The sequence below is a fragment of the Trichechus manatus genome, unplaced genomic scaffold, assembly GCF_000243295.1.
Source record: "Trichechus manatus latirostris isolate Lorelei unplaced genomic scaffold, TriManLat1.0 scaffold00019, whole genome shotgun sequence".
NCBI lineage: Eukaryota > Metazoa > Chordata > Mammalia > Sirenia > Trichechidae > Trichechus > Trichechus manatus.
The window spans coordinates 24332195-24359653 of NW_004443955.1; the positions used below are offsets into that span (position 1 = coordinate 24332195).

Consider the following 27459-nt stretch of genomic DNA (forward strand, 5'->3'; position numbering starts at 1 on the left):
TTTAGTTGTTCTACCTCTGTTTGTGTTAGTTTAGGTAGGTAGTGAGTTTCTAGAAATTTGTCCATTTCCTCTAGGTTTTCAAATTTGTTAGAGTAAAGTTTTTCATAGTATTCTCTTATGATTCTTTTACTATCACTTGGGTCTGTTGTGGTATCACCCATCTCATTTCTTATACTGGTTATTTGCTTCCTCTCCTGTTTTTCTTTAAGACAACAAATCTTTAGTAATCATTACATAGTGTTTTTATTGGCTCAGTTTTGAAGTTTCCTTAAAGGCATATCATTAGGAAGACTGACTGGAAAATTTTACCTGCATTTACTGTTAGCAGAAACGAGAGTAATTCTTAAGCAAGGGGGAAAAAAAATAAATGTGTTGAATACACATTTTTCTAAAATCAATATTTGACTAAAGCTGAATATCACTGTCATATAATGAAGTTATATGATTCAAGCATAAATAAGAAATTCTGTAAAATACAATCAATCAGTCCTATACCTTTATTAAAGTGTAATAGTTTTGTTTAAAAGTTTGACAGTATAGTGCAAGGGTAGTAATTTGTCAGCATTCCCAGGTACTGGATTGCTCTTGATTCATTAGACTGCACATCAATATTGCTAACATGTTTTAATTCAGGAAAAATTTTTGGTAACATGTTTTCTAGGAGAAATTCTTTGCTTAGAATTCTTGATTTGGCAAATCTCCAACATCCTTTAGCTACTGAAATTTGTAGACAGTGTATAACGATCATTTTGACAAGGTTTTTTGTAAATGTTTAGTGTACATATACACTTAGGACTATTAAGAGTTGTATTCTTGAAAGTGCTCTTATTAAAATCTGTTGTTTTGACATTTGATGAACAAAAACAAAATATATTTTGAGTACTTCAGTTTTTTTCTAACACTTTTTTCCCCATATACTTATTTTTCCCTTGAGGATAATTTATCATAATTATTGTACATGGTTTTGGCATTTTTCCTTCTGGTAAAATTCAGAGGTGGCATAGTTGACATTTTACTTTTAATGTTTTCTTATAAAATGTGAATGATTTCCAAATAGAACTTTTCCTTGAAAGACACATGGCCTAAGTGGAATGAAATATCTGTAATTAAAAAAAATTATTCTTTATTATATTTAACATTATGGATGCTAGTTAACAAAATAGTTAATCAAAATTAGAGTTTTTATATAATCTAATATCTTTAATTCTTCTTTGTATCATTTAAATGTTTATAAACATTTGTTGCTCAAAAAATTTTCTTCCTATAGTTATCTGGCTAGTGTACTCTTTTAATATTCAAATTAAATATCAACCTGTTTCTCTGTTTAAGCAATTGAAAACTCTTGTTTTTGAATATAACTTTAACAATTTCGCAAACACTAGCTACTGTAGCATTTTACTCTCATCGTAATATACATTTGTGCTTTACTGGCCTATAGAATTTCTACATACAAAATACGTAAGGAAATTTGCACTTTAAATTGTATATAGGATACTTGCCTTTATTTGAAGTAGAATACTCCTATATTTATTGCTTCTGTCGATGTTGCTTCACTGATGGTAACTTCTGAAATCACTTGATTGTTGATCACATACATATTCAGTAGGCATTCACCTGTTTGTCCTTAAAAATGCAAAAGCTGAACTTCAGTGTACCCCTATTATTTCGCATCTCTGAGCCTGTTTCTTCATCTGTAAATGGAAAATGGTAGCATGTCCCTCATAGGTCTGTTAGGATAAAAGGAGAATGTTTGTAACTTAGTGTGAAACTTAATGTGTCCCTTTATTTGGAGAGCTAGAAGGTAGATTCACTGGAAATACGATAAGCAGTCAGCTTTATACAAATAATGGCATCTCTTTGCTCCATGATCTAGTTTCTGACTTCTTGTTTCCTGGGCAGCCTCACACCACTACTGTGACAGTGATTCCTTGAAACCACAGAGCTCCATTCTCATCTTGATTTTTTCGTGGGGGGATAGCAGTAGATGATGTGGGGGTGGTTGCCTGATTGCTATCCCACAAGCAAAGCCTTTGACACTACTTTTTTAAACCTTTCAAACTCAGAAACTGCCTTCTTTTTTATCAGAATTACACCAGCCCTATAATATACCATATAGTCATATTTATTGAGCACTTGAGGGTGTGGGGTATACATTATGCTGACACTTTGCATTCAGGCTCGTTTGATCCTCACAGTAAACCTAGTTTCCCATTTTACAGATGAGGAAATTGACATGCAGAAAGATTTAAGTAACTAGCCTAAGATCACACAGGTGGTAATGGCAGAGTAAGGAAATCAACCAAGTCTGACTTTCCAGCTCATGTTCTAACCATTACCTTATGAAAGTTTTCCGGTTTTAATTGGTTAGAAACGGAAAATTTAGAACAAACAAAATACTGGCACGGTATTTGCTCAAATTATTTACCCTCTTCCCTTTTCCTTTCCTTACCTTTGCTCTCTTGGTAATTGTTAAGGGCAGAGTGGCAGTACCAGGTCAAAAAAAAAGAAAGAGGAAGGAAGAGAAAAACTAAGAATATCAGTGCTAAAATTTCTAGTGAATTTGTGTATGCACAAATGCATATCTGCCCATTGCCTGGCAGTTAGTCCCCTACAAACAAATGCCTGATAGTAGCCCCCTGTTAATTTTGAGGTGGATCAACTATCTCTCTCTCTCTCTCTCTCTCTCTCACACACACACACACACACAGACACACACACAGACACACACACACAGAACTGCCTACTGCTCCCACCACGTACACCTTTTCTGACATTTGGCCTCTCCCTCTCTATTTCAGTGGAGTTCTGGTTAATTTTGTAGAACTCATTGAGGCTTGGTGCTGTTGTGCTAATGTGGTTTCAGGGAAGATATTGCGATAGCCCCCAAATAAGGAACTAGGTGCTACAATTCTTGTCAGAAGAAGATGCACAGGAAAACACGCAGTAGGGGAGGTCTGACCTGGGTGTTTTTCTCTAGTCTTAAAGCTGGAGTATAAAGCCAGGTCTGAAATAGGATGGGCTTGCGATATTCATGGTGCTTGGGCAGTCATATGTGAGTATCAGCCTCCAAACTGATCCATTGCTAATCTTGTTTATTCTCTGACATTTTCCGTGGCTTTTTGCTGTATCTCTATAAGAAGCATCTTTGAATCCCCTGGATGTCTAGGGTTGTTAATAATGGAGAAGTGTCTTTCTCTGCAGTTGATTTGGTAGGGTTTCATGTGGATCTTAGCGTCAAACCTGAATTTTTCTGAGTTGCAGCATGCTAGGAAAGGTAAGAGGGCAGATGACGACTGGTTGTTGTTTGTTGCATAGCAGCTAGAATGCTGGGAAATCAGTTGAAATGCACCCTTGGCTTCTTGGATTTTGCTGTGCTGCATACATAAACCCATAAACTTTGGCTTATTGGACCAGTCATGAATATTCTCTTTGAATGCTGTAATTATGATCTCTGAGGGATGGCTTGTAATTTGTGTTTTTCTATAGTCAAAAAAATTGCTATGGATCCCGTAAAATCTGTGGTAACAGGGAACCTAATATATCACATTAGCTTCGGATAAATACATCAGACTTAGAGTTTGTTTAATTTGTATGTTGTTATAGTTTGAAACTGTGATACAGGTGAGTATCATTGTGGGTAGGAGAGAGAGCATAGTTGCTGTAGAGTTAGGTCTGGAGCCAAATTTTGGCCTTTTCATTTACTAGCTGTGTATTCTTCGGCAGGTTATCCCTTGAGCCTCACTTTCCTCATGTGCAAAAGGAAAGCCATTGGTCCCTGCCTCAAAGTTGTTGTGAGAATGAAAAGTAGATAACATTTGTTTGGCACCATACTACATAGTTAATATGGTTAAGTTCCTTCTTTTTTTTTCCCTTCTTTGCCTTCCTCCTTCTAATATTTTCTCCGCACACACAGAATAAAACCCTAATTCCTACCATGAAGCACAAAGCTCTCTGAAAACTGAACCCTGCACCAGCCACTCTTGGCCCTCATTTCAGAACATTCTCTTCATTCCCATTGCTTTCTGCATACCCACACTGGAGCCACTTATTGCCACCCCAGGGTCTTTGCACTCGCTGTAACCCATTGCCTGATACTTTCTGTCCCAGTAGCTCCACATGCTGGCTCTTTCATCTGATTCGGGTCAGTTGTCATGTCACCCCCTCAGAGAGATTTTCCTGGCCACCCATCTGAAGTAGCCACCGTCTCCACCCCTAAGATGCTTGCTACCATAAACACCTTGTTTATTTTCTTTAAAGCACTTATCTCTACCTGTAATTATACCCCTCTGGTATATAAGCTCCATTATAGCAAGGCACCTTGACTGCTGTGTATTCATCAGTATAGTTCCAGCATCTAGAAATCATATCTGGCTCATAGTAGATACTGCGTGAATATTTGTCAAATGGTTGAATGAATAAATGTATAACCCAGACCCTTCCTTTTCTGGAAATATGATATTTTGAGGTATCTTGATATAAAATAAGAACTTAAGAACAGTATAGAGAAGACCAGGTCCCAGATAGAATACATTTTTAATACAATGAAAAGCCATCTGCGGTGTTACCTTTTTGACAGGCTTTTGGAGACATTTTATCAATAATAGAAAAATACCTGTACGAATACTTGACAGCAAGTATTCGTATAGAGCCTAATATATTTTCATATACTGAGAAATAGTGTTTTTGTAATTGCCTCATGTGTAACCCAATCCCCTCCTGTTTCATAGGATTTGGATTTACATTTTAAACTTCGTAAGAGTAAATTGAAACTCCATATACACTGATGCTGTAAATATCTTCTGGGATCTTTGCATAAGCACGCTGTTTTGGAGAATATGTGCTAATGTGAAATGATTTTGTTGCTTAGATGTGAGTCTTTAGTAGAATACTCCTTAGTACCACTTCTAAATGTAATCTGAAAAAAAAAATTTTGCTTTTAGCTTCTCATACAGTTTATTAATCCACATAATGATTACAGATTGCTTTGGAATAAATAGATTGCTTGGAATGAATTTTAAAAATTCATATTTTTCACCCAAGATACTCACCTTGGTGAGTAGCGTCTGGGGTCTTAAAAGCCTGTGAGCAGCCATCTAAGATACTCCACTGGTCTCATCTCTTCGGGAGCAAGGGAGAATGAAGAGAACAGGATACAACGAAAAGATTAGTCCAAAGGACTAATTGTCCACAGCTACCAAGACCTTCACCGGACTGAGTCCAGTACAGCTAGATGGTGCCCGGCTACCACCGCTGACTGCTCTGACCAGGATCACAACAGAGGGTTCTGGACAGAGCTGGAGAAGGATGTAGAGCATAATTCTAACTCACAAAAAAAAAAAAAAAAAGACCAGATTTACTGGCCTAAAGGAGACTGGACAAACCCCGAGAGTATGGCCCCCAGACACCCTTTTAGCTCAGTGGTAAAGTTACCTTCGAGGTTCACTGATCAGCCTGCGAGTGGACAGCCCAGTAAAACCATGAGAGTAACGAGGTACAGGAGTCCAGTGACAAGGCCCAGAAGGCAGAAGGGGAGTAGGAAGCTGATGATAGGGAACACAAAGTAGAGTAAGGATATTGTTGATGTGTTGTGAGATTGTTAACCATCGTCATAGGCCAACATTTGTAGTAACTGTTAAATGCGAGACTATTTTGTCCTGTAAGCCTTCATCTTAAGTGAGAATAACAGCACAATTAGAAGAGCGTAGTCAATGTCACTTAAATGTGTATGTAAAAAAAATTTTTGAAATGGCGTATCTTTGGCTATGTGTATTTTCACAAAAAAAAAAAAAAAAGTTGAGAATTTGGAGGGTTAAAATGTTGTGGGGTTGTTAACCAATGTCATAAAACAGCATGTGTGTTACTGTTACATGAGAAACTATCTGTTCTGTAAGCCTTCACCTGAAGTACAATAAAATATTTAAAAAAAAAAATTCATATTTTTGCCCTCTGTCAGCACTTAGCTGTGTAAAACCTTGGTTTACTTAAACTTTATGCTCCTTCATCTATATGCAGTGCCTTGACCTTGTCACTTGTAAGATTAAATATGATATTTATAATAAAAGTGCAGTGAAAAACTGCTTTATAGTTGTCTTATTTTTATTATGTACTGTGATTACTTCCAGGTATCCTTTAAAGGAGAAAAATAAATGTTATGTGTTTCTGCAAAAGCAGCAAATTATAGGAAACATGAAAAAAGTCACGTCTAGTTTTTGGAGACATTGTTTATTTTGACCTATTTTATTTGTTGACATTCTGACATGCTTGTAAATAAAATTAATTTGTTTCAACAATTGAATTATGAAAAGTGCTGAATCAGAGTAATGTGTTATATAAAAATGCACGATCACTAGAAGCTTATTGGAGTTGTTAAGAATGGGTTCTTTTCTTGAGTTTTTATTGGCAGTAAGTTGATATATATATAATATCAGGTGAGCTTTATGCCTGAAAGTAGGGGTCCTGCCCAGCCTAATGAGCAGAAATAAAAAGAATTTTTTTTCTCTTGAACTGGAAAAGCTAGTTAGAGAGTAACGACTTCATTGTGATTGAAGTTACCATTTTCTGTAAAATTAGAACAAATCACTTATCCATAAAATCATGGACTCTTTATGTTGGCAACTTGTTAACTGATTTTAAATTTCCCTGTTACACTGGAGTTATGTATTCATAATTAGCTCTTAATCTTTCATTAGTTTCATATGCTTTGCAGTAGTAAGACTGGAAGAAATAGATGCACATCTTTTCGCTGTATCTTGATTTAGATTTTTTTTTTTTTTTTAGGTAATCATGTAGGGTTGCTTTTTGTTTTTGCTCCATGAGAAAGCTAATGAAAGTCTTGGCATTTTAAAGACTTTTATATCTCTCCTGGTGGTTGGATACTGGACTTTTCTTCCTGATCTGTTTTCTGTCATCAGTTAGAAATTACTGTATCTAGTTATATTATTCTTTCCATTTCAGTTTAATTTGTAAACATTTCTGTCTTAGTTACCTAGTGCTGCTATAACAGAAATACCACAAGTGGATGGCTTAAACAAACAAGTTTATTCTCTCACAGTTTAGGAGGCTAAACCCAAAACAAACCTGTTGCTGTCAAGTCGGTTCCAACTCATAGTGACCCTATAGGACAGAGTAAAACTACCCCATAGGGTTTCCAAGGAGTAGCTAGTGGACTCCAACTGCTGACCTTTTTTGGTTAGCAGCCATAGCTCTTAACCACTGCGCCACCAGGGCTTCTTTAGGAGGCTAGAAGTCTGAATTCAGGGCACTGCTCCAGGGGGAAGGCTTTCTGTCTCTGTTGGCTCTGGAGGAAGGTCCTTGTCTGTCTTCCCCTGGTGTAAGAGCTTCTCTTTCCCTCTCCTTCTCCCTCCTCCTGCTCGCCTTTCTCTCTTTCTCTCTTTCTCAGAGTTTCTCTTCCTCATTAAGTAACATCAACCACTACTTACCCGAAGGACAATCAGTAGTTATTAAGCCAGTAACTGTCATGGAATAGGCAAAAAGACATAAGTTCTAAGAGATCGTCCTAGCTTTTGTACATAAATATAAGTTCAAGTAACATTTAAATAGAAATTGCTGTCTAATCACTTGTACCTATGTCATCTGTTGAATGAAAGGGTTGAAAAAAAAGAATATGCGTTACTGAGCAAGTAGAGATTGGTTAACCTGGGATTGTTTCTTAGGTGAAGATCTATCTGAAGTGTGTGATATGTTGGAGTCTGTGCTCAGCCTTCTGTGTCATGGTTTATTTCTCCTGTGTTCATTTTAAGTAGCTCTGCGTGACAACTACTCTTTGCTCTCTTCTCTCTGACTTAGGCCAGAGGCAAGAAGGATAACGAAGAGGAAGAATTATCATTTATTTTTTTAAGTTACGTGTAATAATGTTGCTCATAATCACATCACCATACGACAGGTTTATTTCTTTATCAGATACTACCTCCCACATTGCGCAGAGGTTTTTAAATGGTTGCAGGTGATACTCTATTTTTGTATTCTAATGTTTTCACTTTATCATACTCTATTTCTGTGGTCTCTGTAATTAATTTTGAAGTCTTCTAAATATTTATTTTGTTTATCATTTGTCTTTAAACCATTAACCAGTGTTCTATGTTAGTTAATTTCTGATTTTTTTAAATAGTAAAACTAATGAATGCTGCAGTGAACCTCATCTTTTACCTTTTGATTTTTACTTCTGTGAAATTATTTCCTCAGGAAAAAATCTCAAAGAATTGTATATTAAGGTCAAAGGATATAAATACTTAAAATACATTGCAGTCCTGCCAGCCTATTTAGATAATGCTTTTCTTTCTTTATTCTCTTTGTTTCTTTTTCTTTTAAATAAACTGGCACCTCTAGGTTACTTTACTGTGGTGTTGTACAACCTTGGTTGCACGTTGGAATCACCTGGGGATCCTAATTACACATTAGAGTTACCTAGGGAACTTTAAAAAATACTAATGCTTGAAGGCCACCTCTAGAGATTCTGATTTAATTGGTGTAAGGTGTGACTTGGACATCAGGATCTTTAAAATCTCTCCAGGCAATTCTAAAATGCAATTAAGGTTAAGAACTTTGCTTCAGTGGGAAAACTGCGCTTAAGGTTACATCTGAAAATTAATTCCTAAGTGTTATTTGTTGAATCAGGTTGGTGGCTTAAGTGTGATTAAATAAAGGTAGTCATTAGTCAACAACTAAGGAGCTTGGTCATGTCAATAAGTAGATATCAGTCTAGTATAAAATTGATTAAACTTTAACTTTTCTCATCCTGTGAATTTTGTTATGTTAGATATTGGTGCATATGGAATAGATACCATGGTAGGTTATTGAAAATTACTTCTTCAAGATCTTGAAAGCAGTGCAGTAAGGTGGGACTAGACGACACAGAACTTTGGCTAAAACAGGAGCCTGGTCTTCCAGAAATCATGGAACCATTGAGTCTGGGAGCCCGTCAGAATGAAAAGAAAAAGACAAAAATGACCATGGAAGCCATGGACCACAAACTATAGCCCGTATCCATAAGGCACAGTGATCTAGAACTTGTATACTAATTTCCCAGAGTGTGCATGTTAAAATGTTTTGTTTCATTGGTGCATTTTCTGGTGCAACATAGGCAGCAGAGGTAGTTTTGAGTGGTGGTTTAGAATGTCGGCCCAAGTCTTGGCTCTGTTACTTACTAGCTGTTGGTTAAGTTATTGAATTTCTCATAACTTCAATTTCCTCATCTGCAAATTGGGGTAATAATATTCCTCCTTCACACAATAGTTAAGGGAATACATATAAAGATGATACATGTAAAGCACACAATCAAGATCTGGTACATTATTAAAAAATTAATTAATATTAGCAATAAAAAGGAGCTGTTATGGTGTATTCCCACTCACTTGTAGATAGAAACAAACTAATATTTAATGAGTATCTACTAGTAATGTATACATATTAAGGCCATCTACATATCTGTAGGATTCCCTGGGTGATGCAAACAGTTAATGGACTTGTCTGCTAACCAAAAGGTTGGAGGTTTGAGTCCACCTAGAGGTGCCTAAAAAGAAAAGCCTGGCAGTCTGCTTCTATAAAATTAGCCATTGAAAACATTATGGAGCACAGTTCTCCTCTGACATACATTGTGTCACCGTGAGTTGGAATCAGCTTGAAGGCAACTGATTTTATATATCTATATCTACATATTTTTTATCCTTAAAACAACTCTGTAAAGAAGCAGATATTATTCCCACTTCTTTTTTTTTAACAGATGAAAAAACTGTAGCTCATAGAAGCTAAGCAACTTGGTTTTAGATCAGATCATGGTATAGATGAGATTCTACTCAGACCTCAAAGCCCATGCTTTTTCCATCATAACACACCTTGTGTTATCCTCCAGGGAAATCTTAAATTCAGCATAAATATGTGGTGAATTGGTATGGTGACTAGAGTATTTCTTTCCCCTGAAGAAAAGATAAATGCTGGTTGGTGTAAATTTTGTGAAGAATGTGATAAATAATTTGGGCATGCCATTTTTGAAAAGGTTGAAGGGATAATTGCCAAAGTTGATGTTGTTCTTATTTGAGTAGAATGTGCTTATTTTGAAAATAACTAGGCAGTGAGAATTTGGGGTAGGCAGTTTGTCCTACATTTTGTCACCACCTCATCAGACCTGAAAATGTTTGTGGTTGGTCTGCTTTTCATTCTGTTGGGTAGTTAAGCAGATGGTGGACTTTGAAACTTTTTATCAGAGAATGTTTGTATGTTGAAAAATGTTCGACCCAGTGTGGACATTCTTTTGATTTTTCAAGAAATTTACTTCCTAAAGGCCTCTTTGTTTATGCTACCACCAAATGACCTTAGATACTTCCTGCTGTAGGCACCCTCTGAAGTTCCTGGAGTCTGCTTCATATTGTAGGTCCATAAAGACCAGCCCTTTCTACCTCAGGCAATGCAGCATTATCTTTATTATATAGAACACAGGCTTTGGAACCAGTCCAACCTGGATGCATATCCTTTACTACATTACTTATTAGCTGTGCACTTAGCAAGGAGGATGCTAACATTCGCTGAATGTCTACGATGTTGGATAATTTGTTTATTTTCCCCTTTAATTTCCACAGCAACTTCATGAAGAAACTGTTATTATCTTCTTTGTAGAGATCAGGATACACGTTCAAAGAGATTAAGTATCTTGCCCAAGTGTCCCTTGTAAATAGTCAAGTTTGATTTTACATGTGATAAAGCTTGGGCAAATGAGTTAATATTTCTGAATCTCAGTTCCCTCATCTCTGAAACAGGAATAACACTACACTGAAGGGCTGATATGAGGATTAAATAATACAGTGTATCTAAAAGCACCTGTTAGGATACCTATGTCTTAGTAAATATCTAAATAATATTAGATTTTTCCCTTACCTTAGGTAAACAGTACTTAAACAGTACTCAAGAGTGACACAGTTGTCACCTCCCTCTTTTTTTAAGTTAATGTTTGATATTTAACTTTTTATTTAAAAAAAAAAATGTAAACTTCAGAGAAGATACAATAGTACAATGAATTCCTGTATACCCTTCCTCTAAATTCACCAGTTGTTAACATTTTGTCACGTTTGCTTTATCTGTGTGTGCATTTGTGTACACATATATAATTTTTTCTGACAAAGGTGCAGACATCATGACATGATTCTGTGGTACGCCTTAAACATTTCAAGATATACTTCCTAAGAACCAAGGACATTCTCTTGCCTATGATGCAGTTACCAAAATCAATAATTTAACATTAATATAATACAGTTATGTAATAAATAGTTCATATTCACTTTTCACCAGTTGTCCCAATAATATCCTTTTAAGCAATCATTTTTCCTCCTGATCTTGATGACAGACTGCATTTAGTTGTTATGGCTCTTTGTTCTCCTTTACCACCTTTGCCTTTTAAGCCATTACTCCCCAATGCACTGGGTTGTGCTAGAATTACTTCTTTAGACTACCTGTCCTTTCACAAAGAGTAACTTAGTGATCTCAAATCATTTGTAAATATCTTTTGGAAGACAGAATAATAATCTTACTCGTCTGCCCTAGACTGAAATCCCAACAAATACTTGAGTACCTACAGCATGCCAGGAGATATTGCAGGGTAGTGAGGATATATAGTCTTTGAACTCAGTAGGGCTTACAGATGAGTAAGAAAGGAGATCATTGCAGTGTTGTACAACAGCCAGTCTATGGGAGCACAGAAGAGAGAGCCTGCTCCTGAAGTTGGTCTAGTAACTAGATAAAATTCAAGAATATTTGAAGAATATATAAATTGCCTTATTATATGAAGATTGAAAGTTTCAAGGTAATCATGATTATCAGCCTTTTATACCTTGAAGTCTGTTCTGGGATCTGGTTGAGTGTGACACTCTTAAGAAACTCTTTAAAAAGAGACCTCAGTACTGTCTGATGTCACAGTGATGAGTACTCCATAACTGCTGCAGTTACTGGCAAAATACCCTTTCCTTTCTCAGAGTGGAGCCCTGGTGGCCAGTGGTTAAGAGCTTGGCTGCTAACCAAAAGGTTGACAGTTCAAATCCACCAGCCACTCTGTGGAAACCTCTGGGGCAGTTCTGCTTCATCCTGTAGGGTCACTATGAGTTGGAATCGACTTGACGGCAGCGGAGTTTTCTTCAAAGTGGTGGTCTCCTCATTGGGATGAAAATGAAAGGTGCTAGAGATTTCTTTTAGACCTTCTTGCAGCATTTACATTTCTTCATCTACAAATCTCACGTTCACTCATTTTTCAAAAAGCCTCACCTGAGACCAGGTTGCCTCTTAATCCACCAAGTGAAACAACCAGAATTTCTAGTACATTCATGGGTGTGCTTTTCTGTCCTGCCAGACTTGATTTAGTTACAGTAAAATCTTTGTGTACATTATCCGAGGAAATTTTAGATACCCAGGCATAATCTTCTCCATGGCTAGGAGTACAAGGCTGAGGGACAGCTTAATTGCTAACTGTAGACATAGGGAGGGTTTCTAGTCAAGAGAATGCTGACTAGTTGTTCTGCAAGTCCAAAGGTTACCAAGTGAGGAAAATGACTTTAAAATAGGAAGTGTGGTAGTCGTACATAAAGAAATTCTGCACTTTCAGAATTATAGAATATTTAGATACTTGTGATAATTGAGGGAAAAACTGGATTTCCAAGCCTGGAGAGCCTCAAAAAACAGTCTTTTCATTTCCCAATCTAGACTTCTAGGTATGAGCCGACAACCCCACCTAGGAGGGAAGGCTGGACTTTGTCTTCCCCATCACCAGAGCAACTCTGTTTCTACATATGAGGTTATTTGAAAGTGTTCAGTTACTCAAGAGTTCGAAAAAGTTTTCAAAGTATAGCAAGCTGTAGTCTCCTGAGGTCTCTTGCAGCTCAGCCTGAAGCCTGTGAGTTTCTTTCTTCATACATATCTGCTGTCTGTCTGTTGCATGCTTTGGGAATACAGGCAAGTATTATGTTAAGCAGAGCATGCTATGAAAGCAGATAATGTTGTAACTATTTGTTATTTGAACAGTCTGTACCACCACCACCAGTATTTCAGGCAATAGAGAATTGACTGTATTTATAGTCTGTTTTATCTCTTTTAAGATGTACATTTTTCAGCTGTAAAATTGGATACATTTTGATGAATGGTGTCATAGCACTGTATCATAATTTAATTTGCAACAGTTTTTTTCCTTCTTAGTGTACATAAAATGGTGGTCCTTTTACTAGCATATTAATTTTAATGAAATGTATATTTCCTGCATGAAATTTCACACTTGTAAGAGGACAGTTCTGCTTTTTGTGTCTATGGAAATGGCAGTAACACTAATAAGCCAAACTGTGGCTATCTAATAGAAATTCATGTTTGACCTGAAACTGTGTGTTTGAACTTATACTGGAGAAAGTCATCATATTTATCCTTGTAGGCCTGGCGTCTAGCACAGTGCCTACCATTTAATAAGTGTTCAGTAAATGTTTGATTGAACGATCTTTGAATATTACATTGTGAGCCAGACCATGAGAATATGATTTTAGTTAGGAGTAATTAAAAAAAAAAAAAAAACTACAAAGAAAATAATAAATGGTTCAAGAAAGGAAAAGTAGTCATTGCATATTACTTGGATCAGCTGTGAAGAGCATTTCTAGATGCGTAATAATATAGACACTGATCCAACCATAGTTGTTATAATTATTATGAGGAGAAAGGGACAGGCTGTGTGCATGTGATTTTTGTTTTGTTTTTGTTTTTTGAAAAAGGGGCAGATTCCTGGGCTAAATAACTCATTTTCTATGTTGGGAAGTCAATTTGTAATGCTTAAAATTTAAAAAAAGAAAAAGAAACAGTGGTATAAGTATATAATAGGGTAAGAAGGTAAATACTAAAACACTAGAAAAGTTAAAAGTGGTTGCGTGTGGTGAGTGGGGTGAGGAGGAAGGTGGGAGAATGCAGTTTATTTTTATAAGTCTTGTAGAAGTGTTTGTGCCTATATAACTAATTTTTAAAAAGCTGTTTCAATCTAGCCCTCTCTATTCCTGTGTTCCTGTTTGAATTTGTTTCGCAAAAATATGTTGCTCACACTTTATGTGCACAGCCCTGTGGTAGGCATTTTGATTGTATAGAGTGGCTCATATGCATCCTTAACTTACAGAATCCATCTGTAGGATGGAGGAAAACAAACAAAGAGTTTAAAATACTGTAGGTACCTGCCACTCCATGCATTGGACATAGACTCTAGAGTATGAATGATAAGGAAGTCCAAAATTTATTTTGCCCTGTCAGTCTCAATTCTGCCAGTCTTTTGCCTGTGCATGTCTTATTCCGCCTTGTGATTCTCCTGTTGGGAGATTGCGGTGTGATTGGTTACTTTTGTGTGGCCCTTCTAGCCATGCTCTTGTAACTCCCACGCAGGTGATTGCATGGGACTGTGTGATAGAGTAATTGTGACCTACCGAGGGAACTGCCAGAAATTCAGGCCAGTTTCAGAAGAGGATGTGGAACCAGTGATATCATTGCTGATATCAGATATATCCTGGCTGAAAGCAGAGAATACCAGAAAGATGTTTACCTGTGTTTTATTGAGTATGCAAAAGCATTTGACGGTGTGGATCATAAGAAATTATGGATAACATAGCAAAGAATGGAAATTCCAGAACACTTAATTGTGCTCATGAGGAAACTGTACGTAGATCAAGAGGCAGTTGTTTGACCAGAACAAGGGAATACTGTGTGGTTTAAAGTCAGGAAAGGTGTGTGTCAGGGTTGTATCTTTTCACCGTACCTATTGAGTCTGTATACTGAGCAAATAATCCGAGAAGCTGGACAATATGAAGAAGAACGGGGTATCAGAATTAGAGAAAGACTTATTAACAACCTGTGTTATGCAGATAACACATCCTTGCTTGCTGAAAATGAAGAGGACTTGAAGCACTTATTGATGAAGATCAAAGACCACAGCCTTCAGTATGGATTACATCTCATCATAAAGAAAACAAAAATCCTCACAACTGGACCAATAAGCAACATCATGATAAATGGAGAAAAGATTGAAGTTGTCAAAGATTTCATTTTACTTGGATCCACAGTGAACGCCCATGGAAGCTGCAGTCAGGAAATCAAAAGATGCATTGCATTGGACAAATCTGCAACAAAAGATCTCTTTAAAGTGTTGAAAAGCAAAGATATCACCTTGAAGACTAAGGTGCGCCTGACCCAAGCCATGGTGTTTTCAGTTGCCTCAAGTACATGCAAAAGCTGGATGATGAATAAGAAAGAAGACCGAAGAAAAATTGATGCCTTTGAGTTGTGGTGTTGGCCAGGAGTATTGAATATATCATGGACTGCCAAAAGAACGAACAGATCTGTCTTGGAAGAAGTACAGCCAGAATGCTCCTTAGAAGCGAGGATGGCAATACTTTGTCTCACATACTTTGGACATGTTATCAGGAGGGATCAGTCCCTGGAGAAGTACATCATACTTAGTAAAGAAGAGGGTCAGTGAGAAAGAAGAAGACCCTCAATGAGATGGATTGACACAGTGGAGCCGCCAGCAGTGGGCTCAAGCATAACAACAATTGCAGGACTAGGCAGTGTTTCGTTCTGTCGTACATAGGGTTGCTGTGAGTTGGAACTGACTTGATGGCACCTAACAACAACAACAGGGAAGGGAATTACCCAAAGTTTAGATATTGAAAATAAAACAATTTGAGAATTAATAGTAGCACGGTTGATAAAATATTCCATTTTGCTGGAAATGGACTGTGTCACTTTTTTATCTAATGCAGAGCCCCTGCCATGGCAAACAGTCCCCTCTAAGTCTCGTTATATTTGATTCATACTGAATACACACACACACACACGAATACACACACATACACGAATACACACACACACACACACACACACACCATTGCCGTCAAGCGATTCCGACTCATAGTGACCCTATAGGACAGAGTAGGGTTTCCAGGAACGGCTGGTGGATTTGAACTGTCGACCTTTTGGTTAGCATCCGAGCTCTTAACCACTGCGCTACCAGGGCTCCTCATACTGAATGGTGGGTATAAATCAGGTTTTGTTTTCAATCTTTTTTTGTTGAACTATGGCTCTGTGTGGTAATCTGAGTTAGCAGAGATGTGAATAATGTCTGTCAGACAATTAAGCAGAGTTAGTGACAACATCAACCCAAGCTTGAAAGTTGAACTTACAGAGAAGTTTCCTCTCCCTAATAGGGTGTAGTTGATTGAGTTTTTAACTGAGTCGTTCAGGTGAACTTTTCAAATGACTATCTTACAGTCACTTACAGTTCAGCAGCTTGGTAAATACATTAAACATTTAGCATAGCATGAGCTAAACTTACTTTATTTTATGCAGCTGTTGTGGGCCTGCTCATGAGTATGGATATTAACAATAATTTTTTGTTGAGGCAGCCTTAATTGTTACTCTGAGCCAGTGTGTGAGTCTTCAGTTTGTTATAGGTTTACCACTATCGCATATTTTTAGGTTTAAAATTCCAGTTTTCCCCAGGTGAATTGTTAATAACAGACAGGTATGACTTACTAGACAAAACTGTGGAGAAAAGAGTTGAAGTGGTGTTTCTCACATTTGTTAATGTGTGTCTATTATTTCTTCTTTAGTTTCTACAATTTCAAACCATGGTAATAATCTGACACGTAGCCGCCTTTCAGAATCTCTGAGATATTTTACCAGTCTACTGGTTGCTTAGATGGGATATATAAATATGATATGGTGGTTTTCAAGGATGTTAACGTTATAAAGAAAGAGATAATAAAGGGGAATTCAAGACAAGGAGTAAAAGGTTGATGGAAAGCATAATCTATTATTGTGCTGCTATGTTTGGTTCTTCAGATACATTTTCTCTAATTCTCACAACAGTGCTTGGATTGTAGTATCCCTATTTGCAGATTATAAAATTAAGGCTCAGCAAAGTTAAGGAACTTGCCTAACATCACATAGCTAGGAAATAAAGTGCCGGGATTTGAGCCCATATCTCTCCAACTGTGCATTTCACCATCTTCCAAACTACCAAGAAAGAGCAGTCGTGCCAAGGACTGGGGCTTCGGAAGTTTATCAGAATGCAGTGAATCCTGAAGAGGCTGCTGAACACTTGAAACTTGTGCCAAGTTATAGTAATTGTGTAATATGCAATTGTGCGGTGTATCATTGCGTACCTTACCCCCTGGTTGTCTCATACTCCAAAATTCTCTCATCTGGTGTGAAAAATACAATATAGATTGTGTATTGTGTTGCAGCAGGCATTATGGGTGTAGGTATGCCTTCTAGAAGTAAGGATGAAATTGGGGTTGCTGTGGCCTTTGGAGAAGATATCCACTTACTTTGTTCAAATTAATTTGCTTATAGTAGAGGAAAGTTCATTAGAGAGAACCATATAAAGGGAGATTTCATGTTTTGAGTCCTGTCTCAGGAATGCCTTGTTACATACCTGTATCCTTGTCACCTTTATGTGTATATAATGTATGTTTTTAATGATATGAGCTAAGCAAAGCTATTTGTTTTTTAAATTAAAAAAATTTTCTTTTTAACTGGAAGTTCTTGGTACTAAGTGCTTTATTCAAGATAGGATTTGATGATTAAATTGACAACTATAGCATAGTATGGCAGTTGTATTAGTTTTTTCTATGGAGTTGACTTTGGGAATTTTAAGAATGCTTCCTCCACTTATAGAAGTTGGAGGGCACTTGCACGGGCTGGAGTAACTGGTTCTTCCCTTTTCAGTATAATTGACTGCAATTAACGTATGGTGTAACTTATTTTAAGAGAAACTCTTAATAAGCCTTGCTAAAACCATCCTGCACGCCCTTCCTCATTATTTGGTTGTTAGCATAATGTTAACTTTTAAGATCCCAGACTTCTCTGTCTCTTGGTCAAAAGAACGTCTGTAGGGAGGACTCCTGCAGTTTTCATTTACCCCTTTTGTGACCTTTGGCGAGGAGGATGGAGCAATTAGTTATACGCCTGAAGAAATGGGCACTATGCAAGCCAGATTTCCGCACCAGAACCTCCTTTTTGAGACAGTCAGGTTACAACTTTTACATAAGACAGAAAGGGCTAAGCCTATGCTTGGGAGGCAGAATGTATATATTCACCAGAGCTTGCTTGCCTGTTTGCAGGGAGAATGCTGGAGAACCAGACTCCTGGAGCAGTTTGTCCTATGAAATACCCTATGGAGACTGTTCTGTAAGACATCATCGAGAGCTGGACATCTATACGTTAACCTCTGCGTCTGAATCACATCACGAACCCCCATTTCCTGGAGACAGTTGCACTGGACATATTTTTAAGCTTAGGAACATCCAGCAGCAGCTGATGGTAAGGAAGAAAGTTTCTGCTTTCGGGCTTTTGTGAGGTTCGCTTCCCCCCTCCCCCTGTATATCTTGTTATATATAATTAGAGCATCAAAATGCTTCCCACAAAGACTGTGAAACCTCTTAGGCAGTAATAGCAGTATTGGTTGTTGCCACTTACAGATACAGAATTAGCATTTAGAGTTGTAGCAATAGGGAGACGAGAGACTTTTTCATTGACTTTTGCCATATTTTTGAATAATGAAAGTTACACATTATAGATACAGAAATATCCAACAACTAGAGCTAAATTTTCCTGGCGTGGAGGAAATTTGTCTGTGTTTGGTTTAACTTTATAAAACTAACTGAACAAAACAGTTTCTGAGATTGTTGCTAAAGAACACGAACTACATTTAGTTAGAAATAAAGCCTTTTCACAACTATTTCAGTGAGTGATGATAATGTTACTGTATTTAAATTGATAGTTTTATGGTAAAAAAGATCACTAAAAAAAATAAAGGTTTTATAACCCACTCAAGCCTTCGAGATAAAGTTGTTTCCAGACATAAAAACATTAGAGTCCCTAGTAGCATTTATTATGGATAATATAAACGTCATGTGGCTACGTCTCTCTTGGCCATAACATCTGAAAGGCTAAGTTTAGATAATTTTTCCACCCAGTTTAGTTCAGAGCTGATTTGATTTGGAAACAGCTTGGCAGTAATTTCATTAAAGATCATCTAGGGTCAGCTCAGTGCCAGAGGCTTCTTTGGGAGCAGGCATTTTTGAGACCAGCAGGCCAAGAGGCTTCACAGCAGGGTTGTGTGGTGTAGCTGCCTTTGCCTTCCAGAATCATGTTCGTTCCAGAACAGGTGTTGTTTTATTTTCCTCTGAATGGACTGGCAGGAAATCAGAATATCCTTTATAGCTCTTCTTGCTAGGTAGATGATAGCCTGATTGACTGTGGGAATGATTAACAGGAAGGCACGAGAAATTAAAAATGTGGAAGGATGCATGTGTTACGAGCTTCTGAAATTCTTCAAGCAAAGTATCTTGTTTCCTGGATTGCTGTTCTGTAATGTTTGCTCTCCATTAGATTTAATGACCTACTTTCATAGCCGTAAGAAGGCTGGCGCATTCTCAGCGAGAACGGAAGCAAGCTACTTTTGAGTACTCTAAGGGGTATAGCCCTGAAGCTTTTAGTGAAAGTCGATTTTTCTTCTATTCTCTTATGGAAGGACTTGAACATATTTCACACTTACCTGTGTAGACTCTTATGATAGACCCAATAAGCAGACAGGAATAGTCAGTGATGGAGTAGTGTAAGCTCAGTATATCTACTGAGTGAGTAAATGAACGAGAGGACGGAGGAACGTAGATGTGCTTGGGATTATTGCAGTAGGTCAGATATTGACTGAAGAACAAACCGCCTGTTTTAAAAACAGTTTTTTTTGTGTTCAGCAAATAGTATTTTTAATAATACTGAATTTTTATATAAAGGCAAACTCATCCTAATAAATCAGTTGTACTTGTTTTGCTCCATTTCTTCCTGGGGCTTATCTACATGCACATGTGCTTTTTGCATCATTATAATCTTAGATTAACTGTAATTTTTTTTTTAAAAAAACATTGTATTGTAAGTATTTTTTTCCTGATTTTTCTGTGGTCTTCATAGTTAACATTTATATAACAGCATAGTATTTTTTCCATTAGGTTGATGAACCTTGATTATTTTGACCATTATTCCTGTTGTTGGTTACATCTGTTTACATTTTTAAAAATCAAATAGCAAAAACTATTTTTAAGATGACCTATAGTATCGTCAGGCCACAGTCCCCTCTGAGAATAATCAAGATTTAGGTATTATTAGTTTTACATGTTCTCTTTTATTTAATATTCAGTATTAGACAACAGAGGAACTGTTTTCATCAAAAAATGAACGACAGTCTACCGTGCCATTGTTCTTGAAATTGTTAACCCATCTCTACAATTGTTAAGCTAGATTGGGTGGAGCATATTTTTAAGATTAAAGCACAAGGTGTGACTCCTCAGTAAGTACTTAGGGTACAGAAGCGTTTGGCTGTACCTGGAGATTTCAAGAGAGTTTGCCACACTGGTTGGGCTTTGTTCTTACTTGTGTATATGAAGCAGGGTGGAACCAGCAGCCTCTGTCCCTCTAAAGACCCTATACAAAGTACCTGTCTCATTTGTTCATTTGAGGATACTCACCTGTGCTTTTTTAAAAGTAAGGTTGTTGTAGCAGCTTAAAGGATTGGAAGGGAACGTTGAGGGCGGTGAGTTTATGTTAATGTGGGGGAAGAACAACTCAGAAAGGGAAGATTAGAATGGTTGCACAGCTTGAAGGATATAGTCAATGTCACTAAATTGCACATGTAGAAACTGGTGAATGGGTGTATGCTCTACTGTGTATATTCTCAACAACAACAAAAAATAAGATAAATTATAAAAAGTAGGGTTGTTGCAGCTCAATTTTAATGTATTCTCCAAAATAAGTTTATAATACAGAAAATAGTCATCTTGTATATTCTTTGCCATTTTTAACACCCAGGGGATATGCAGGTATAAGGTAGGAAAGTGATATCAGAACAAGAGAAAATTGATTTGTATTTGTTTAGATCAGCTTATCATGTGACCTTAGAAGGGCTGAAATGGCCACGATTTCTGTCCCAACAGGATCTTTGCTCATAGGTGTCAGTGGCATCTTCTCCCATGGACTGTTTTTTAAAAGTATCCTTTATTTCTTCCTAGAAAACAAACCTCAAGCAGATGGACAATCTTATGCCCTTAATGGTTACAGCACAGGATCCTTCAAGTCTCCCCAGCACCCCAGGCATAGATGGCCAGTCTCTTCCCTGCGCGTCAGAGCCCATGGACAGCCTGCAGCCTTCTCCTCCTCCTCCTAAATATACAGGTAGCACTCCATGCTGCCAAGGGAGCTCTGCCAAGGGGCAGATTGAAAGTTCCTGTGATCTGTCAAGTGTAGTTAAGGAAGAGAACACAGTCTGTTCCTGTCAGGAAGAAGATAAAGGCGTGGAGAGAAATGGGGAAGAGGTGGAGCCCACCCCCGTTGTGGACTCTGGAACTGTGTCTGATCAAGACAGCTGCCCTCAGAGCATGCCTGACTGTGGAAAAAAGGGCACGGAAGGCTTTGTCTCCTGTGGAAACAGAAATGAAGAAACTGGAACAAAATCTTGTGGAATGACTGCAGACCAGGAGTCTCTGAGTAGTGGAGACAACGTCCTGCAGGAAGACCTGGCCGCAGAGCCAGGCACAGCCCAGCATTTCTCTGGAGGTGAACTGACTGTCAGTTCAACAACAGATGTCAGTGTCCCAGAGACTGTAGGGGAAACGGAACATGGTCTCATGAACCCAGATTCCACCTTCCAGAAGAATGTGCTTGAAGTAGGAGAGAGTACAAAGGAAAGAATTGAGAACTTTCATCTCAGCACAGCTGGAGCCTCTGACATAAAAGCCACAAGTAAGCCTGTGGATAAAGCCAGTGTTCCAAACTGTGTCTCTGCCACCAGTTCCCTGGATGATCATAAACCTGCTGAGTCTTTACTTGCATTTAGCAATGGAGAAAATTCCACTGAAAAAACTACAGAAACGGAAACTTCAAGGAGAAGTTATGAAGAGAGTGCTGATGTGCCAGTAGGTCAGAACTCTCTGGTAATTCCAGCTGCCTCAAAAGACAAGATATTAGATGGGTCAAAACCTGACACTCCCTCAGCAAGCATATGTGAGGCAGTGTCAGCCTCTGATTTAACTTTTCCCGGGCCAGAAAAAGATCTAATACCAAACCAGAAATCAGAAACTAACTCATCTCATGTTGAAAGTCAGAGCAGCAGGTCACCCATCTATCCTATAACTGGAGATGATAAACTTTGTGCTGACTCTGCATGTCAACAACAGAACACAGTGACTTCTAGTGGCAAGTTGATGGCAAAACATTGTGATGACATAGTTGCCCAGCCTGAAGACAGCATAACGGGGCAGCCCATCACACAACATCCACCCTCTGCGGTCCTCTGTGAAGACCCACAGATTAACGCAATCATCTCTGACCCTGTACGAGATACCCAGGAGCATGCGGATCTTTGTCCTCCCGAAGTTACAGATAAAGAGGGCCAAGGAGAAGATTTGAATCTAGATATACCTTTAACTAACATGTGTGAGGTGGCTTTGGATCCACATCCAGTTGTCCCCAAAGCTGAGAAAGAAGTGGTGCAAGACCAGGCAGTGACATCAGACAGCACTTTTTCTCCAGCAAGCAGGCCAGGCAGTGAATCAGTAACCAAAGATGATGCACTTTCTCCTGTCCCCTCCCAGAAAGAAAAAGGAACAGCAACTCCTGAACTACATCAGGCTACAGATTGTAGAGATGACCCAGGTGGAGATTCGAGTGATCCCAATAAGCAGCCACTAGAAGACAGTACAGCCAGCCTCGACACTTCCTTTTCTGCTACAGATCTCCAGCCCCGCATGGGGAATACCAGTTCTCTGGGACTTGGTGGGCAGCATGAAGAGCCCTGCCCCTCAGCAGCCTCAGAAGTTCTGAGTATCGAGGGTTTGGACACTGAGTCTTCCCTGCTAAGTGTGAGTAAGGCCTCTTTGGCCACTGATTCAGTTTTGACTGGAGAAGGAAAACAGCTGGTGGTTCCAGAAAGCTCTGCAGCTCAGGGACAAGATGACAAAGATAAAGCAGTGATTTGCCACTTCATCGAGGAAGACAGTCTTTCTTCAGGAGTGTTACAGGAAGAGCAGAGAACACCACCTCCTGGAAAGGAAGCACTGGGATTTTGTGAAGAACCTAGTTCAGCTGCCTGTGCTGAAGGCAACACACTTCAGCACAGTAATTCACTGGACACATCCTCTGCCTTTCTTAATGTAGAAACTGAAAATAACAAGAAAGTCGCCCCACAAGGCTCATTGCTGACTGAAGGTGGGGCTGCACAGAGCTTGGTGCCACCAGGAGCAAGTCTGACTGTAGCTTCCAGGCAGGAAGCCTTGGGCCCAGAGCAGAGCAACCCACCTCTGTTGCTAGGTCTGGTGCCAGATTCATCTGAGGCTCTTAATTATAGTCAGTCTTTTGTTCAGGATGCTGGAGTGAAGGACGCTCAAACCCAGGGAGAAACTGCTGCTTGTGAGGTGAATGAAAATGTGACATTGGATGTTGCCATGGTTAGCACTCAACAAGATACTGTTGGGGCCAGAAGAAAGGATATATCACACAACACCCAAGACATCCCTGCTTCAAAAGTCTTGTTGAGCCCGGAGAAGAATATGATCCTGGGTTTGCCAGAAGCTTTACCAGACAAAAGTATGACTGACCTACAGGTAGCTGTAACCCCAGAGGTGCTACCACTTGACTGGGAGAAAGGGAAGCTAGAGGGAGCAGGCCATAGCTGTACTCTGGGCAACTCCAAGGAGGCACAGATGGATGATGAAGCAAATCAAGTCCCACTGCAGCCTGTTGCCAAGGAGCTCACTGCAGACAGAGGGCTGTCAACCACTGAAAACAGGGCCCCACCTGGCATGAAGGAGGTCAGGCAAGCTGCAGCCCCGCGCAAGGAAAGAAGTGTTCCCACTCTGTCCAGCACTGTGTCCGCCAAAGCTGTGACTCTGCCTGAGGGAGCAGACTTGATAGAGGAGGCTGCAAGTCAAATAGTGGCTGTTGTCATAGAACGAGTCAAGGCCTCAGGAGCACTGATTACTGACAGGGAAATCAGTCACATTCTACCGCCCAGCCCTTCTGAGTCAGGCCCTGTGACTGAACAGCTAGAGAATGTTTCTCCTGAGAAGGTGAATGCTTTCCTGCCAGGGCAGACCCCACAGGTGGTCAGTATTCATGGAGAAGCCACTGTGAACGTTGCAGGATGTTGTGCTGGAAAGGAGGAGCCAGAGAAAAGTATCCTGCCTGTCCAAGGACCTGAGCCGGCAACAGGTAAGCAAAACAATACAGAATTAACAAGTTAAGAAGCAGATTACTTTAAGAGTCTCTGTGATGTGCTGGAAAAAAAATATAGACATCTTTATTTAGAGGTATTGCACTCATTTGGTAGGTCGCCAGGTTAATAGTCGCCATCATCAGAAGAGGCACGTCATCTCTGAGGGTTGGGCAGATTTTGCTTCCTGTCTTATAGATTGCTGGCTTGATTGCTTAAAGCTCTGTCTGTCACACTGGAGCAGTTGCAACTTTGCAAACCTGGAAAACAATGCCTGGATCACAGGTGCTCTAAAATGGTAAAGGAATTTAGTAGATGTTTTTATTCACATGGCTTAGTCCTTTTCTCTAGGGCCGTAGAAAACAGTGCTGAACAGTATGGTTGGGGAGTTTCTGCAGTTTCTACTTTATTTACAAGCCTGAAACCCCCTTCTTCTTTCCCTATCATCCTAGTCTGTATTCTGAGCACACTTAGAGTCAGGGGTGGTTTCATGAGCAGCTGGAGCTATCGTTCCAAGCTGGTGACCCAGTATCTAAAGTGGTGGTACTGGGTCATTGGTGGAGCTGAGGGATGGGAAGAGGGAGCTCCCTCCTTTTCCTGCCTTCGGAGCAGACCTCCAGTTGCATTGCCTGTTGCTTTTGGGCAGCAGTCTGGGAATTCAGGACCGTTCACAGTGCAGGGGGTAGGATACAGGATTTCCGCCCAAGCCCAGTCGGCTGAGCTGCTGTCACAGGGCAGACCTTGTCTCTGCTTATCTGGGTGAAGCAGCTGCACCAAGCAGATTGCTCACAATTTGCTCAGTGCAGCTGCTTCACTCAGCAGCCTGTTCAGTCTGTGGGTAACCACGTCCAGAGAGAGCAAAGAGAAACCACTACTGCTCAGCGGAAATAAACTATCTGAATAAAACTTCTTATTGGGGGTTGAGGCTGAAGCTGAAACTGGAGACGGCCTTGGTATTGACTCCTGAAGTCTTTGACGGTCAGTTTGATTCAGACTGTTTTATACCACCACCTGTTACCAGGTGCAGACAGAGGACCTATCTCCATGCTTGCCCTTAGGCTCTTGTAGGTAAGAAGTGGCCTGTTTTTTTTTTTTTATTATTATGTTTTTTGTTGTTATTTTTACTTTTTGAAGATCCTTCTAAATGTAGTACTTGTTAAGAGTCTTGGTGCGTGGGAGGGAGTGTGGAGAGAAACGAACAAGTAGATCAAGAAAAGAAGTCATGTAATTCTTATCCAAAGTCTCTTAGGAAGAAGAGCAATTTAAACCCAGTGGCCATTTTCCTCAATAAAGGGTTTTTAACCATTTATAACCTGGGCCTCCCTCCTGCCACACACACACTACCAAGCTGAGGGCTTTAAGGAACCTGAGGTAGTATTTTTGGTGACTTCAGGTTTTTAGTTTTGAGAGATGATTTGGATTGTTAGTGATAGAAATTTGTTGGCTGCTGTCTCAGAACTTTAATGAGAAGGTCTCTAATTTTTAAAACTCAGGCACAACAACAAGTCTATTTCAGGGGCCCTGGCAGGTTGACATTTCAGAAGAATGGGAGTGGCTGTAAGCTGACGCCTGCTATGTTCTTCTCATTTGGGTGGTGTGTCTTTGGCCACATGGGCTGGAATTATTTCTCTTAACGGCTCCGTGAGAATTTAACCCAAGAAAGGGCCAACGGTGTGTAGGGTTTGTTTCTGTGGTAGTCTATGATAAAAGGTAAAAACCAGGCAGAATTTCAGACTTTGGTTTTTAATAATTCATAAATAAAGATGCCAAGAAATGATTTTTAAGATTTTTAAGGCTTTAGGAAGGATAACAAGATGCATGAAGTTTCAACAGTATATGGGTTTTGGATAAATATATATGCGTTGGCAAGTTGTTTTGCTACCCAAAGGAGGCATATATGCTGGGTGCTCATATTCTGAAACTGTAGGCAGAAGTAGTTAGTGATAAAGAAATCGGGGCTTTCTTCAGAAAATAGCCAGGGTTGAGGAACGTCCCTAGTCACGTTGCCCTGGAGAAAAAGCACCCGAGAGTGAGGTCAGAGTCAAAGGGTATTTTCTAGGACGTCTACAGTCTGTTCATGGATTTAACCATACTGTCTTAAGAGTGAAAAGACATAAGTTTAACTGCTGATTCGGAGGTTTGCAACATCTCTCCCTAACATCTACACAGCATTGACTTCCTGTTATTATATACTGCTTGAGATAAAGCCAGATAGAAATTGAAATGGGGAAAACACAAAACTTCCAGGTAGAAAGAAGGGAATGTGGCCCCTCAGCCATCAAGAGCATTGATCACTGTGCTTTGGGACGTTGGCGGTACACTGCTGAGCCAGACCAGGCCTGCAGAGATTGCCGACACCCCTCAAGTCTCAGTAATCACCGTTTACCACTGTGACTGGGGTGTGACTTGGCCAAGATACATATTTTCAGTTCATGGGTATAGGAAAGGAAGGTTGTGCCAAAAATCACATCCCCAAATAAATAATATAAAAATCATCAGCAACCAAAAAATGAAAAAATTACTCTGACTCACTTAGAAATGTTTTGATCAAGGGATACCTCTATGGGAGTTGCTTAGTCAGATTTTCTTTTCTTTTTTTTTTTTAAACTTTAATCACATTTTATGAAATGCAGGACAGACTTTGGTTCTTTGGGCAGGGAAGCTTGTTTACCCATTTTTAAATTGCTATTAAGATTATATAAGAGCAAAGAAAGAAGAAAAGTGATTTATAAATGTTCATTTATAGAAATGGAACTTTCCTAAATCTTAAGTTGTTTTTGTTAGTTGCGAACGTGTCATCTCTGGCTCCCGACAACCTTACGTGTAACAGAACATAATGTCGCACAGTCCTGCACCATATTCACATAGACCTTTATAAATGTCACAGTGTGCTGCTAGGATAAAATCTTAATTAATGTAATTTTTTCTTTGGTGAAAGAAACCTCTCTGCCCTTTGGTGTAGGGAGCAATTTTCTCTGCTACAGTAGAGGTACCACTACGTGAATAACAATCTCAGGAAATTTTCCGCATGAAATTGAGATGATAGTTGCGCTTGTATTTGGATTATTAAGGTGGATTTGACTGTTCAATCATCAGTCCTCTTTAAGGAAGCATGAGAAGCTGAAATTTGCCTCAGACATTATTTTATCACTTTCTTTCTGTATTTGATTGACTGTATAATGGCA

General features: G+C 39.0%; 1 protein-coding gene across 5 annotated transcripts in view; it reads left to right on the forward strand.

The window, feature by feature from the left end:
* Positions 1 to 27459, forward strand: part of AKAP13 (A-kinase anchoring protein 13) — a 391580-nt gene that overhangs the window by 189602 nt on the left and 174519 nt on the right. For 4 of the 5 annotated variants that reach the window (XM_023727887.1, XM_023727889.1, XM_023727888.1 and 1 more), the window contains 2 exons: positions 18135 to 18333; positions 21078 to 24273. In XM_023727887.1, coding sequence (XP_023583655.1) covers positions 18135 to 18333; positions 21078 to 24273 — 3395 coding nt within the window. Of the gene's footprint in view, positions 1 to 2721; positions 3053 to 18134; positions 18334 to 21077; positions 24274 to 27459 lie in introns of those variants that run through there. The other variant, XM_023727890.1, reaches the window with a different exon arrangement.